The 15,641-nt window shown below is 54.3% G+C and overlaps 2 protein-coding genes and 1 long non-coding RNA gene across 13 annotated transcripts in view; 1 reads left to right on the forward strand and 2 right to left on the reverse strand.

Annotated features, from left to right (window-relative positions):
• Positions 1 to 3,787: 3,787 nt before the first annotated feature.
• Positions 3,788 to 6,536, reverse strand: RPS17 (ribosomal protein S17). The gene is made up of 5 exons (XM_082736201.1): positions 6,284 to 6,536; positions 5,867 to 6,018; positions 5,602 to 5,707; positions 5,138 to 5,203; positions 3,788 to 3,914 (listed from the first exon to the last, which is right to left on the reverse strand). Exons 1-5 carry the CDS (start codon positions 6,284 to 6,286, stop codon positions 3,834 to 3,836), a joined length of 408 nt encoding a protein of 135 aa, XP_082592327.1. The 5' UTR covers positions 6,287 to 6,536; the 3' UTR covers positions 3,788 to 3,833.
• Positions 6,537 to 6,543: 7 nt separating this feature from the next.
• Positions 6,544 to 8,441, forward strand: LOC309867391. The gene is made up of 2 exons (XR_014313146.1): positions 6,544 to 6,666; positions 7,283 to 8,441. It is a non-coding gene; the product is annotated as an uncharacterized lncRNA (long non-coding RNA).
• Positions 8,163 to 15,641, reverse strand: part of CPEB1 (cytoplasmic polyadenylation element binding protein 1) — a 97,512-nt gene continuing 90,033 nt past the window's right edge. For all 11 annotated transcript variants that reach the window (XM_082736168.1, XM_082736173.1, XM_082736166.1 and 8 more), the window contains 4 exons: positions 13,051 to 13,249; positions 11,674 to 11,768; positions 11,060 to 11,140; positions 8,163 to 9,618 (listed from right to left, as the gene is read on the reverse strand). In XM_082736168.1, coding sequence (XP_082592294.1) covers positions 9,508 to 9,618; positions 11,060 to 11,140; positions 11,674 to 11,768; positions 13,051 to 13,249 — 486 coding nt within the window. In that variant the 3' untranslated portion in view covers positions 8,163 to 9,507. The remainder of the gene's footprint in view (positions 9,619 to 11,059; positions 11,141 to 11,673; positions 11,769 to 13,050; positions 13,250 to 15,641) is intronic.

Genomic DNA, 15,641 nt, shown 5'->3' on the forward strand with positions numbered 1-15,641 from the left:
TGGTTAAGTCTATGAGAGCAAATGAAATTTACTGTTAACGGTACTGGTTCAAGTACTGTGAGGTATTTTCTGCAAGATACCTACTGATGATTAAGGTTTTGAACATTTTACATTCTTGCAAGCTTTGAAATTTGTCCAAAGAAATCTTTTTCTGCCCCACACAGATTTCTATCACCACTAATTGCCACATTAGCTCAGGCTGATTCCCACTTCAGGTTAGATTGAATTAGTTCTCATCCTTAAAAAATTCTCACCTGTAGGCCCTCTAAGCAACTGAGTCAGAGGCTAATTCCTCAGTCTCTTTGAATTCAGTTTAACTCCTGCACGGAGCGGTATGGATAACATTTTCTGACTCATTAAGACAAGGAAAAGCACTCAAAATCATTTGTCTTCTTTTTAAATTCTCTGTGACTCCCAGTGTTGTCACCTCTTCAAGATACCATTTGGCAACTCAAAGGCTAATAGTCTGAAACAGGAAGTCTCTATTCTCTAGGCATCTTTCTTCCGGAGAACCTCACTCACCTTTGATAAGCTTTCCTTCTTGCTTGGCTCACACATGAGCCACGCAGACCTTGAAAGTGCAACACTCGAAGCCCAGTTTTCGCTTTTTAATGTCGAATATGCACCAGTGATTTTCAGAAACTAACATATCATGACGTGGTGAGAGGTATGGCCCTTGAAACGCTATTGAGTTATAAATGTGTAATTTGCAATTTGTCAGGCAAAGTGATGAGTGCCCCGTCCTGTGTTGCAACAATCTACATCCAGCCTGTTAGCAGGGAGACCCGCACGCGTAACATGGGAAGGAATGCGGCTGTGTCCCAATAAGACGGACGGACACATGAGCTTCATACCGTTGTCACAGCTCACATTACTGTCCTGCCGTGGTTATTTTAAGGCACCTGGAAACGCAGAAACCAGGCCTAACCGTTCCCGCCGCCCGTCCTGGTGTGCTGACCCCCGCCGTGGGAAGAGAGAACGAGCTGGGTTCACGCTCCTCACCACGGGGAGGCTGTTTGTCTCCCCACCCCCACCCCCATGTCTAATGAGAAACAGAGGGGACTCCAGGGACCGCAGAAAAAAGGGTAAAACTTCACGCGCTGTTATTTTGAAACAATCGATACAAGTCAAGCGTCCGACGAGTTGAACTTCGCAAAGAAAGAAAACACGTTTGAAACCAGTGACAGGGGGGTTTCTGGTGTCGAGCGGACACTGTGGTCTCCACGAAGGGCGCTGGAAGTCCTGCCGGCGGACACGACAGCGAGCAAGTCCGCACTTGCGGGAGGAGCGGGGAGCCCGCGCCCCGGCACAGCCACGCGCTGCGAGCGGCTCCGCGCTCCGGCTTCGGCCTGGGGTTCCGGGACGCGGCCGGTCCTGCCCCTGCGGCTTCGGGCTCCGTCACTGCAGGCGGCGGCGAGCAGAAGGCCAGCGGACTGACTTCCCGCGCAAAAAACCGGTTTCGGGTCCATTTACACCTTCACCTCGACACTCCCGGCCTCCGCGGCCGCCGGGCTGGGGCGTCTCTGACCCGAGCGACGTGCTCTCAGCTCCCTCGCCGAGAATGAATGAATGAATGAATGAATGAATGAATGAATAAATAAATAAATAAATAAATAAGCTTAACTTGCGCATTTGCTCTCTCCGTAGGTCCCTTTTCTGTGTGCGTAGTAAATCCTCCGTTAACACCATCACCGAGGATGATACAGAGAAACGGGAAGACATTACCTCGGAAGGTTCGGGAGCTCCGTGCGGCTGCGAAGGAGCAGCGGCCCCCGGAAGGCTGTCCGCTGTGCTTGTGCCGACAGCTTCGCGGGCCCCGAGCCCCAGGGAGACCCGGGGAGACCCGGGGCGTACCTGCGTCGGCCCCGCCCACCCCCGGAAGGGCCAATCCCAGCCCCCGAGGGGCGGGGACTGGCCACGTGCTTCCCACAGGTGCCGCACGAAGGTGGGAGGAGCACCTGTCCTCCGCAACTGAGGCCGAAAAGCCCCCAGCCGGCTGGAGCCTAAAGCAGCTTCTGCGGGCCGCTCAGCTCCCGTGGGAGCCCGGTCCTGCACGCCTAGTCCGGCCCCAGGTCTTGGGGTGCGGGCCCGGCTCAAGTCCAGGAGCAAGGGCACTGCCTCACCGTGTGGAGCGCAACAAAAGTCACAGCGAGCTGCCCCGCTGTGGCTTCACGTTTTACCCTTTAACAACCCCCCCACCCCCCATGCAGAGCCCAACCCTTTCCTCACCGCTGATCAAAACCCAAGGCGGGACGTGGGGGCAAGGAGGCGCTTCAGGGACGGTCAGGTTTAGAAGACAGTAATATTAGCTGGCAAGGCCCCGAACCCGCACCAAAAGATGGAAACAAAAGTTTACTGTAATAAATGAGACAAAGCTGCCTCCTGGAGTCAAAACATCATCACAACAGTATCTCCTCCCAAGTCTGTAATCACAGTGGGAAAGTTCATAGTGGAGACGCTCCTTAACCCTAGCCCGAGAGCACCAAGTAAACACCGCTAGTGTGACAGGCTGATCCTGCGCCTCTCAATTCCATGCGCCGGGAGCAGTGTCACTTCTGGGGGCTTCCTCCAGAAAAAGGCTGTTGTATCTGAGGAAACATGAAACCACCCAAACTGAAGGACGTTCTACAAAGTCAGACCATACTTTTCAAAAATGTCATGAGAAGACCTGGAAAGGAAGCTGGAGGAACATGAACCCTAGGCGCCCTCCGTCATTCTGGGTGGGATCCCGGACCAGGGAAAAATAACTGAGACATTGGGACATTAGCTAAAATCGATCCCGGTTGGATCAATGTTAAATTTCCTGATTTTGAACACTGTACTGTGCTTTTGTAAAAGAATGTCCTTGTTACTAAGGAAACAGACACTGAAATACTTGGGGCAAAAGTCTTGCCTCTAAACCTCAGTAGACCTGAATTGAATTAGTGCATATGCATGTATCTTTGCTCACACGTGTGTGCACACATACAGAGTCTAAAGTGACTGGGGCAAAATGAACAATTGGTAGATCTGAGCATTTGATGTTCCTTGTACTGTATTTGTAACATTTCTCTGAAATGTTTTTCCATCAAAATTGTTGTGCATTTTTACGCTGCTTGCCGTATCTGCCTCATAGAAGCAGAGGGGCAAGGGTCCGGTCACCTCCTTGCAGAAGTCTCCACACCCATGCTTGAGAACATGCGCAGCTCCACCATGGACAGAGCAGCAGATAAATGTGTAGATCACCAACTGAGTAACAACTCCTCCTCCTTTCCCTCTCTACTCAGGACCAGCCCCGGTCTCTATTTGACCCACAGCCTCAGCAGACCCCTAAACTCCGTGATCTATCCAGGATCCAGCCAGCGAGCAGCCCAGCTGCACTGACCCTCCCCACCCCCTCCACTCACACTTGCATCTCCTGTGTGCCAGGTCCTGGGCAGACACCACCCACCCAATCTCCCACCCATAAAGGCCAACCCTTGAACATGCGAGGAGTGTTAGTTACCCTTTCAGGACAGGTTCATTAGCCCAGACTGAGTGTATCTGGGAGAGGCAGAGGATCAAACACCCGGGGCATGCAAAACAAGAGGAAAGCATCTCCTGACTTCCACCTGCAGACAAGGTTAGTGCTCAGGGCCTGCCAGGACGAGGCAGGGTGGCTGAGCTCTCCAACACGTCTGTATGGGCACTGCCCAGAGGCCACTTACAGATACTCCCACTGCAGAGCGCTCTTCAGGATTTCTCCCTCTGGAAAGAACTCCTGCCCTTAGCACTAGTGCCACCCAACCCACACAGGACGCAGGCAAGGTTGTTGTCCAAGGTTTATTGATGATATTACAGCACAGCAGAAAGATTCAAACGGCTCCACGTGGTGTTTTGAAATTCATCCCGACTGTAGGCTGAGTGACCTGCAGGTTGGACAGGCTGCCAAAGTCCTGGAAAAACAACAGAACAGGTTCAGTGTGGCTATACCAGTAAGACCTATGATGAATGTCCTATGAACACCACCAGGCCATGCCTCCACTAGCTTGGCGTCAGGTTGGTGGGACCCTGCAGAATCCCAAGAGGTGCCTTCTCCCTGCCCCAGAGCAATAAACTCACAAGGGAGCCTACCTGAGATATGAAGGCACATGCGTCCCAACACCCACACCTAAGGGTGCTCTCCTGTACCCCGTAGGATTTCTAACAGCATCCTGGCCTCTATCCACCAATGCCTGCTCCTATCCCCCAGCTCCGATAACCAAACATGTTCAGACATTACCAAATACCCTGAAGACCAAAATCGCTTGCTTTGAGAATCACTGCTCTAGGCCGCATTCAGTGTCCTTTCCTTTCCAGGCCTGACACGACTAGGAAACATCACTAATGCAACTGTTAAGAGCCTGCCACATACCTGAACTTAATATCCCTCCCATTTTATCCTCGAAAACCAGTTTTACAGTTGAGACAATAACGCTGCATTGAGGACAGTGATTATTTCTGGAGAAAATACCCCACAGCTGACTTCAGCTATACCAGTGATGTTTTTCTGAAGCTGGAGGCTGAGTACACTGCAGTTCATCGTGTCCACTCCCTTTCTGAGCGTCTTAAACATTTCATGATCATAAAGAAAAAATGAAGCTGCTTCAAATCACTGTGTACTGGACTCCAAAGCCAGGCTACTGTCACCGAGCTGTGTAGAGCTAGAGAGGCCCCATGAAGACAGCTCAAGCATCTGGGAAGCACAGAGAAAGCAGGGCACAGGTCTCTGGAGAGGTCAGCACGCACACAAGGAGTGACGGCCCGGATGGAAAGCACGAAGAATGAGAGGACAACCACAGAGGCAAGAAGCAAACAGAAGGGAGAGCGTCCTGGAAGTCACGGGGGGGACAGCCACCGGCTTTAGAACTCTCTTCCTGTGGAGGGCCATCTCCCGCCTCCGTAACCAGCCGACCCCATTATGGAGGCAGCTGTCCAGGGGTTAGCAGTGTAGACTGAATCCCCAACACTGCCGCTCATCATTTTCCAGTGACCACTCCCTCGGGGAGAAAGGCAGGTAAGAAGATGTGGCTCCCTGGACGGGGAGGACGGCGGCAGCTGGTGTGGCTGCAAGAGGAGAAAGCTAGCGATGGTCCTCACCAGCGGCAAAGTCCTCCTGCAGGAACCCGCCAGCACTTACCAAGAGTTTCAACATTTCCTTAGTGTCAGGATCCACTTCAATGATCTCCTGATCCAGGGCCGAGACCTACAAAGAACAGGGCAGGCCCCCAAACGATCAGAGGGTCGTCTCTCCCTCTCCCCGCCCTTTCTCCAAGAGTGTTCAACCAGAGATGGAGGGGGGATGCCCACAGCCCTCCACGGTGAGCAGCCTGCTGAAGGGCTCCCGGTCCCGGGCTGCCCTCTCCCGCTGCCCCTCTGTAAGGCCCTCGCTGGCGCCCAGTCTGCAGAAGACCTCAGGCGGCGGGCAGCGGCCCGGGCGTGCTAGGCTCCGGCAAACCACGACACGCGCAGCACCAGGGGCTCTGCGGCAAGAGCGCCGGCAGGGCCGAGCGGGGCTGTCCCACCGGCACCCACACTGGGGGCGGGGCGACCGCGGGTAGGAGACCCCCTCAGACTGGCCGGAGGCGGACCCCGCGAGCTCACCTCGGGCACGTAGTTGTCCCTCCGTTCTCGCTCCTCCTCCTGCAGCTTGATGGAGATGCCCCTCACCGGGCCCCTCTGAATGCGCTTCATCAGGTGCGTGACGTAGCTGCGGGACACACGCCCGGCAGCCGTGAGCCGCGGCCGCCGCACGGACGACGACCGGCGCCCCGGGCAGCCCGCGCAAGCCTCGGGGCCGCACGACCGCCCGCAGGGAAGCCCGCCGCGCGCCCCTCGCGCGCCCCCTCCGCCGGGCCCGCCGGCTCACCCTGCGATCTTGTTGCGGAGCTTCTTGCTGGGGATGATGGCGATCTCCTCGCACACGCGCTTGTTGGTGTGGAAGTCGTTGCCCAGGCGCGTGTAGTACTTCTCGATGATGACCCGGGCCGCCTTCTTCACGGTTTTGGTGCGGACGCGGCCCTGCGGGTGGGAGAGCACAGCGTCATCCGCGAGCCAGGACAGCCCTCCGACGGCGGCGGCGGGGTCCGCGGGCTGGGGCTGAGCCCGGGACGGGAGGAGGGCGGGCCGGGCATCGCCGGAACGCGGGGCTCAGCGCGGAGGCCAGTGACCCGCGGAAGCTGAAGCCTGGTGGGGCCCCGCGGCCCTCCTCGAGGGCTGGGGGCCGCGGAAAGCAGCGGATGGAGGACGATTGTAGCGGACCGAGGCCTCGGGACAAGATACCTACCATGTTGGCGGGTATAGTAAAAGAGGAAACAGGAAGCACAAGCGAGGCCTATAAAGCGCGGCCAGAAAGGCGCTTCCGGGGAACCCGGGACACTCAGAGCTGTCTCAGGTGCTCCACAGCGACCCCCGGCTCAGCGGGGCGGAAGTGCAGGCGGCCCGCCGCAATCTGGTAGGCGGGGCAAGCACCTGGCCCGCCCCACCGTGGGCGCGGCTGCCGCTCACTCCGTTCCTAAGGCCTCTGTCCACCCGCGTCTTCTGCTCCTTGGTTCTACAACAGGATCGTTTTATGTTCCGTAGACTAGAAGGCGTGCAGGTCTTCTGCACACGCCTGAGACGGAGGGAGGCTCTAGCGTCGCTGGGATGGCGATTCGGGAGCGTGGAAAGGTAAGGAGGTAGGGATGGTGCCCCGCCCATGACCCTCAGCCTCAGGGACTTGCCTTTTCTAGTCTGGGAGAGGGGTGCCACTTGGATAGGCTGATCCCGTTTCTTTCAAGTCTTTGCTCAAGGGTCACATTATCAGAGGGGCTTCTCCTCCTTTGATCCTTTTTTAGCATCATCATCTTTTTTAAGCTGCTTGTCATGGTGACTTGTCTTAGTTTCTCCACTGAGGGTGAGCTCCAAGACTGGAAGGGCCGTTTTTGCTTAGTGAGTCCCCAGGACCCCCCATAAAGCAAGCTCTCAAACGTGGAAGCAGAGGACCATGTTTGCCAGCAGCACTCCCAACCATGGAGGCAACTCCCGGTGAGCAGAGTCTTCAGGCTGTTGCTGACGCTCCCATCCCCAAGCCAGGCCCTTCTGAAGCCCACCAGAGCAGACCACCCCTGGCATACCCTGCCCCTGCCCTCCAGCTCTGCCCCCACCCCCCCACCCCAATCTGCTGAAGCAAGTCCCATGCCCCCCGCTGACTTCAGGAAAGGCTGCCTGGCTAGGTTGCTGGAGTTAAGGGCCATGGGGCTGAGCCTCTCTCATCCCTCAACTCACTTCTGGTCACCTTGGCTAGTGCCGTCTGACTTTGAACTGATTGGGAATGGAAGGCCAGAGGACAGGAAGCCCTCTACCTGAAAGTGGCCCTGGACAAAATGGGGACAGAAGGGAGGAAAGATGTCACTGCAGGAAAAGGAGAAAAAGCAGAGACCAAAAGGGAGGATCACACTCCTCCGAGGGAGTTGCAGGCACTTACTTTACCAGCAAACTTCTGTCAAGCAGCTGCTAGCCAGGCCTCGAGGGAAAGCGAAAGTCTCTCCTTCTTGGCTGGAGGACTCCCCCACCCCCTCCAACAGTGAGTTCTTGCACCTCTCACCAGAATGATGCTTCGCTGTGCCAGGTTCCCTCTACCTCGGACTAAACTGGAATCCAAATGATCAATGCAGGCGCTGGGCCCAGGCACAGCCTACCTGGAAAGATCATCAGTGGACACGCTCACAAATCCTGGGAGCCTGTGACAGAGTCCAGAGTAACGGGGCTCTCTGAAGAATACCAGCAAGTGCATTTCTCCCTCTCAGAGAGGAACTGGGTCAGCACAGGTGAGTCCAAGATGATGGAAAGCCTTCCCAGAAGGCTTGGGAGAGCTTGAGAACAAGTGGCCTGAGGAGCTGTGCCTCCAGTTTCTCCACGCTGGGTCTGGGGCTTTGAGAAGCATAAGGGATTTTTATGCTTGGATCAAAGCTACCCACCTGCCAGAGAGGCATCTCCAAGATGGATTTGACCCCGGAAGTGACCAAGAAGTGCTTGCAGGGGCAGGTCTCCCCATGGCCCCACCGTCAACCTGGGCTGGAATCCCATCACAGAAAATCCAAAGAAACACAAATTTTTACTCTGCAGTCTTGTGACCCTGCGGCCCCCTGGCTCCCACACCGCAGACACAGAGACAGAACGAGAACTCTGCTGCAACGTGTTTATTATGTGCCAAAAAAACTACACCACAGCTTACTCCACACATCTGTAGGAGAGTGCAGTCTTGCCTGCATATGCTACAATGAGGTAGAGACTTCACACACAGCTTCACGAAACCCACAGAGTAGCTGGGATATGCAACAATGCAACGGCAGCTCAGCAGGAGGGAGAGGGGTTATGACACTGGTTCTTTGGCACACAGCTTCCCAAAGAGGGGCAAGTAGGTTTTTTGTTGTATTTTTTTTTTTAAAAAGAAGAAAGAAAAAGTCAAGTTTTCAAATTCCAGTAGCATTTCAGTGACTGCAACTGTTGCTTCATACACTTCTCAAATGAAAGAAATAAGGGAAGGGTACTTGTCCCCTCTGAGAGAAAGGGCTCCTGTGAGCCTTCATCTGCCCCCACCGAAAAGCAGCCCTTTTTTTTTTTAGCTCAGTTACAAAAGAAAAAAGTCCTGTGACTTTGTGATTAAAAACTTCTATCAACCCTCCCCCCCACGTAAGTGCAACTTAAGAAGGTGCCATAAACCATTTAAAACTATACACAGCAGCCGCTCAAATACCGCTTATCCGGTCCAGTTTCAAATCCGAAAAAAAATTTTTATTCTTGGTTGCAAATGCCTTGATTTGCAACTGTGAGAAACAGTGACCAGCAGTCCCCCAGACACAAATTTGCTATAATGTTAAAAGCTGCCAGGAAAGAAAAAAAAATCTCTTGTTCCAAACGACTTAAAAACTGTTTTAAGGAGTGTAAAAAGGAACCGGTAAAAACCCTCGAGCGTAAAATATGAAATATGATTTTGGTTTAAATGAAGAGCAAAGTCTCCTTGTTGTTTACAGTAAAAAACACCAGCTGAACACTCAGTTTATGCCGTTCAGGTGGGGGTTAAATAAATGGAAAGGCACTGTATGGCAACTGCAAGAATGAAACCGAGACCTGCGTATCACCACCATCAGTATTGCAAGGAATGTAAAAAAGCGCTTTTAATAAATAAACCTAGATGTAGGCATCGTGTCAATACCTTCCGGACACGTAGTTCTTTTTTTGCTTTTCATCGGCAAAATGAGGAACTAAAATCTGGGAAAACTACAGAGTCGCTTGGAGGGTGAGCCAGAGGTCCTTGCCCTGGCGCACCCCCTGAAAACAAAACCCGACAGAACTCATTGTGCATTAATTAGTGCAGAAACAAAGACAGATTCAGCAAGTGCAAAGGTGACTACGATTTTCCCTTGTCCTTGGGAAGCCAGCTCCCTGGTCGCCAGGGGCAGGATGCTGCAGGCAGCTGCTGACCTGCCAGCCTTGGGCGCCACAGGCCACTGGGCCCGGCCAGCCCCTCTAGCTGGCATCTCGGTTCTTCTGGTTCCGCATCAGGGGGCTGTGGTGGCGCAGGCCCTCCATGCTGTGCCGCCAGTGCCAGCAGCTCCGGCAGAAGTACTTGAAGCACACCTGGTTGGGGGAGAAGGAGGAGAGAAGCCACACTGTCAGCACCAGCTGTGTGTGTGTGTGGGGGGGGGGGGTGCTGCAGGAGCTGCCCACCTGCTCTGCTGGAGAGGGAGCAGGGATTCCTGGCAGCCTCCATGCAGTTAGAAGGTATGGTCTCGGGGAACATTCTCCCCACCTTCCCCCGACCCGACCCGACAGAGGCCTGACTAACCGCAGCAAACCCACTAAGTGCCCACCTCAAGCAAACGTGCTGGGCTCCTACCATGTACCCGCACTCCCTCCTACCACCGGGCTGCTTGTCAGGGCCCCTGCCCTGCTCACCTCCTACAGAGCAGCTATATCATATGGCTGCTCATTTGGGAGAACATTCAAAGACAGCTGCTCCCGTCCTAATGCTAGGCATGCTGCACTGAGAAGAGACAATGGGGTATGCACCACAGTCCCGGTCCTACCTCTGGCTAGCCGTGCCACCTCAGCCAACCCACCAGCCTTTGAACAATTACCCAAACATGGGGTCATCTGTGAACAACAGGGACATGCAGGAGTCTGCTAGAAGAGGCTCATCAGAGAGATCCGTGCTCTGGGCTTTACCTAATAACCTGAATTTACTCACACCCCCCGACCCCATGGAGCTTCCGGTTGAACTCTTCCCTGCCTGAGCCTCTGGTCCTCTGCAGTCAGCAACACTGCAGAAAAACCAAGCATGGCTGACCACTAGTGGCTGAATAGGCCCTCCCCAAACCTCCCCGAACTCTCATCCCAGTATGGTACCAGGCCAGCCGCATGAACACCCCTGGGAAGCACTGCCCAAACACACCCAGAGCCCTCCTCCCTGCCACCCAGGAACATTCAACAGAAAGCTCCCCACTTCTGACAATTGTGGAGAGAAACCAGGTACGAATATCTGGAGTCTGGAGGCTCACAAGTGAAGAAGGGGTCCTCAAGGAGGGGATGACCAGTGGAGAAAGGCCTGATTCGAACTACTGTGCCCAGGGACACCTGGGTGTGATCCCAGAGTCCTGGGATCGAGTCCTGAGTGTGGCTCCTTGCTCGGTGGGGAGCCTGCTGCTCCCCCTGCTTGTGTGATCTCTTTCTCTCTCTCTGACAAATATATAAACAAACCTTAAAAAAAAAAAAAAAAAAAAAAAAAGAACTACTGTGCCTGGCTCACAGGTGCTGCTAACCATACCTACCCAGGTTCCTTTCACCCGCAAAGACATCCTGTTGGTGGTCATGCCACCAGCAAGGGGAAGGGCAGGGTATCAAGACTCAACAAAGTTTCCCAAGGACCTGTTTCCCTGGTCTGACCATCAGGGAACATGACTGCTGCCTCCTTCATGCTTTTGTAGACAACCCCAAGAGCACCAACCTTCTAGGGAGAAACGCGGCATGATAATTTTTAATTGAGGGCAGGGACTTCCTAGATATCACCCTGGGGACTCACCTGATCTCGACAGAAGAAAGGACCAGGCTGAGAACTGCAGATATGACACAGAGAATCCTCTAGGTAGGGGTCAATCTGAACCTACACAATGCGAAAAGAGGAGAATGAGCACTCTTCTCACCAGGAGGCCAGATGGGCCAGGAGAGAGGGGACGTTACTGGGGTATACACGGGATTGCAGGAGGTCTCGTTTTTAAAGGGGAGAATTATGGGCAGAGCACAAACAGAGTCCATCGAGGACAGATGCGCACACACAAGGCCAGGCTGGCGGGCTCCAACATCCATCACCGCGTCGGCACGGGTTTCTGGGCACATTAGTGCCAGCAATCCATCACCCGGCAAAAGGTGTGTTCAGAGGATACACATCAGGTTGGAGAACGGGAAGCCAGGCTGCCCGAGCAACGCCCGTCAAACTACCGGTGAGCGGAGACCCCTCCGATGCTGAAGCGGCTCAAAGTTCCCAGCTCCCCTCCCTCCTGAGGCTGCCACCGCCTGGCCACGCCCAACCCCAGCCTCACGGGGCTCCCTGCACACCCCCAGCTGGGACCGGCTCCAGGCCCAGGCTTGCCCTGGGTAGTGAAGACCCAGAGTAAGGGTACAGACTGGCGCATTCACCTTCTTGGTAAACTTGGTGGTTTTGATCTCCACAAAAGCAGCGCTGACTGCTTTCAGGTAACTGCGCTGGTTATTGAAAGTCACACGGCCAGACCCTAGGAACAAGAGAACAAACCTACCTTCTAGCCAAATTCTACCAAATGCTATTTGTCAACACTCAGGAAACCCTGGCTCTAGAGCAGGGCTGTCAGACAAACATATATAAGACACTTATGTAATTTTAAGTCTTCAAGCAGCCACACTGAAGTAAAAAGAAAGTGGTGGAATTAATTTTTATAATATAATTAATTACACCCAATATATCCCAAATATTATCATTTGAACACGTGGCACTAGGCATATTTCAAGCATTCAGCAACCCCGTTTATCAAGTGGTGTAGTTCCGTGGACCACGGGGGCACAAACCACTCAGGAACCAGGAAGGATCTGCTGACGGAGATGGGGGCAGGCAGAGACTGGTGGGGTGCACACAGATGCACAGGCAGGGTCAACACTGGGATCCAAGACGCAGAGAGAACACCCTTCCGAAGGGACAGCAGCAGGCAAACCCCTCCTGGCCTAGAGGCCCTCCAGAGATGCAGCAGGGAAGCCAGAAGAAGACTCCTCCTGCCCAATGCTGCCTCTGCCCTGCAGCCTCTTGTGCCCCTGATCCACCTCTGCCCTGCAGCCTCTCTGGTCCCTGTTCCCAGCCTGCAGTGCAGCCCTACACGGAACTCCTTCCCGACCAGACTCAGGGTGGGCAGGCAGAGTAAGCACCTGGGGAGGCTGGTTAGCCCTGCCTTGATCACACAGGTCAGGCCCTGCTCCACCTCCAAACCCCACCACCAAGATTATTCTGCTATGGCTGAGGAATGAACCTCCTTTCTCAGGGGGCTGACCAAACACCCAGCAGTGAGGGCCACAGACTTCCTTCAGTGAGGACAGCATAGGCCATGAATATACTCTGCTGCCTGAGTCACCCGGCCTTGTCCTTCAACCTGATCTGGTCTCTGACCCTAGAGACAAGGCCACTTTTCAAGAACTCTTAATTTGAAAAACAGTCACGTTCAGGGAGGTCCCGGCCTTTTAATGAATTTTTGTTGCTGATGCAAACTGGTTTGGCTATGAACTCTTAGCTTCCAAACAAAGTTCTGGTCTCCCCGTCACCTCCTGTGATCTCCTACCACTTTCTCCCCTTTCATGGGCAGCGGTGGGACAGCGGAGGGTGCAAGGAGCAGTACCGACGGCTTATCTAGACAATGACGCTGCGCTGCTGGTGGATGTTGACCTGCAGACCTGGGCCAGGCCTCCCTCTCGGCTCCCGTGGGAAGAATTACGGTCTCGGTCTAGCAAGGTCCCAGGGGCCACCAAGCTGTCCCACACAAGTGGGACACTCACCAATGGGATACTTGTGCTTATCTGTGTCAATGCCAGCGTACACCACTCCACCAAACAGGTCATTCAGGATGGCTGCCAGGGCCTCGGCGTTGAGCATCCCATGCAGAGCGCCGACAAACACCGTCCTGCTGGGGTCGAGTCTCTGAGATGGGCTCCGGACAAAGTTGCTGTCAGCCAAGACCCAGGGGATCACCTGTACCTGGAAACCACCCAGAGGTGTGTGAGCCCTGGCAGGGAGCCAGAGAGAGACAGGCTGTCGTGTCGCGAGGCACATGCCCAGCAGCGGGGGCGCGGGTGTACTGCCCAGGCCCAGGTACACAGGCGCTCAGCAGCCACCTCACCCCAACCACAGCTGGGTGTCACGCAGTCTATTGTCCCAAGTGGGGAAAAGAAGTGGAACAGCAGCCGCTCATCCTGGAGAGCAAGCACTAGGCTGTGGTTCCAGCAGAGGAGCACAGAGCCACCGAGAGCGCAGAGCACGTCCTTGGCGCAGGAAGGACTCCGAGACTGAAGGAGATGAGCTGGAAGGACAGAGGGTGGGGACGCTCAAGGCCCCGCTAGGAGACGGCCACTGCCCAATGTGTGCGTGAGCAAGCGTGTGCCAGGGGCAGTGGGAGTGACTGGAGACAGGCAGGGTGGACAGCTCACAGGGCAGTGTCACGGCACAGCAGGAGCAGTGTCCTTTGCCCCATGAGTCCCCTGAGCCTAGAACAAAATCTGGCACGGCAGGCAGAGTACCTGATGAGGAAGTGCTCCGACAGAAAACTGGTGTTTTTGGAAAGTTGGTTCATGAAGATCCAACAATGACAACACCAGAAAGTCTCAAAACGGGAAGAGATCGGAGACAGAAGCTACAGCTGAGAGGACCTAGAGGTCCAGGGGACACTGGGCATAGAACAGGCCAAGACCAAGAGGATTCTTTGACAGAGGAGGCCACATAAGTCAGACCATCTGCCTGGTGGGAGACTGAAGAGTTGGGGCTGAGGGGGTCCAGGCCGAGAAGACCCTGGGATGAGCACCTGACGCCAGTTACCAGGGAAAGCTCATTTCAGGGGAAGATGAAAAAGGCCATGTTGCTTTTCCCACCCTCATGGGGAGAAGTATCATGTCCTGGCCTACATCCCAGGGGCCAGCAAGCTTTCTGAGCATTCTCTTACACTGGGTGCAAGAATCTAGGATTACAGGACATCCCCAAGAAGGGCCCCACAGGAAGGTGGGGCTCAAGGAGGACATGAGGCTGGAGAAGGGAGTGGAGCAGAGCCACAGGAGTGACTGACTGAAGTGACAAGGAAAGAAGAGAAGAGAGTCCAGTACTGATGCCCTGGTGGTGGGGAGGGGACACAGGAGAGGAGAGTCTGAGAGGAAGAAGAACCAGGACAGCCTCGAGTCAGCACATCATAGACCGATTGCAAGGTGAAGACGTGGGGACAGGAGATAGGGGCCAGCAGGGGCACTGAGCCAGGGGCCTGTAGGATGGCCATGGCAGCCCCTCACCATGAAAGCAGGGGACAGGGATGATGGAGCGGGTTAACCAAGTCCTGGAGTGTAACAAGGTTGGGGAGCTGCACAAGCCCCATACAGCAAGAAACGGCAGCCCCCAAGACCAGCTTACTGTGCCACTAAGAGTGTGAATTCACATGAGGAAACAGCTATAAAGAGCCAGGCTTGTTACTTGGATTATTTTATTTTAAATCCAATGTGACCAGCTCAATAGTGCTTTTCCCCCTTCACCCTACAGATTTTAACTGACTTTAATTCCTAGAGCAGTTTCCAGTCCACAGAGAAATGAGCTGGGAGCAGAGCTCCCACGTTGTCCCTGCTCCGATGCGTGCACAGCTCCCCCGCTTGGAACAGCCTGCCCCACGATCAGGGAACCTGCGCCAATACAGCATCACCCCTGAAGTCCATGCTTTACCTTAGGGCTTACTCTCGGTGCCTGCTGCACATCCTGGGAGTTCTGACAAACATGTGATGATAGGAGCCCCCCACTGGGGTGCCAGCCGGAGTGGTCCCGGGGAGCTACAAACCCCCAGTGCTCCACCTACACCTCCCTCCCTCCCTCCTCCAGCAACCCTGGTAACTGCTCGTTTTTTTACTACAATAACCATTGCATGTCCCATTTTATAAATGAGGAAATGAAGGTTCAGATATATTAAATATCTAGTCCAGTACTGCAGAAGTGATGTTCTCTGGAACCAGATTTTTAAAACGACAACATTGATCTGAACACAAAACTTCTTTTGACCATTGGCCAAGAGGTTCTCCGTGGATGGTGTGGGCTAAGGAGAAGTTCACCCACCACGGGCTGGGAGGTCAGGAGGCACAGCCTGAGGGCAGGACTAGGGAGAAAGAGCTATAGATTAGCAGTTAATTCCAAGTACAGAAAGCTGCTGTTTTCTATTTCATTTCTAAGACCAGATGTTTGGGACAGAGATGTTGGCTGGAAAAAGGGCTGGAACATAGTCTCATCACCACAGGCAGGAGCACACATATGCCAGCCAGTAAGGTCCGGAGGTTGGTTGCTTTTCTACTGTAACAGAGTATCTTGTTGTCCTTACTGTAGCATGGGAGGAAAGCTCTCCCACAGTTCG

This window comes from Mustela nivalis (genome assembly GCF_964662115.1).
Source record: "Mustela nivalis genome assembly, chromosome: 6".
NCBI lineage: Eukaryota > Metazoa > Chordata > Mammalia > Carnivora > Mustelidae > Mustela > Mustela nivalis.

Coding starts and splice junctions, on each gene's coding strand:
- RPS17 (XM_082736201.1), bottom strand. Junction 5,708..5,866: donor CTCCGCAACAAGATCGCAGG/GTGAGCCGGCGG, acceptor TGTGTCCCGCAG/CTACGTCACGCACCTGATGA. Junction 3,915..5,137: donor AGGAAATGTTGAAACTCTTG/GTAAGTGCTGGC, acceptor TTGTTTTTCCAG/GACTTTGGCAGCCTGTCCAA.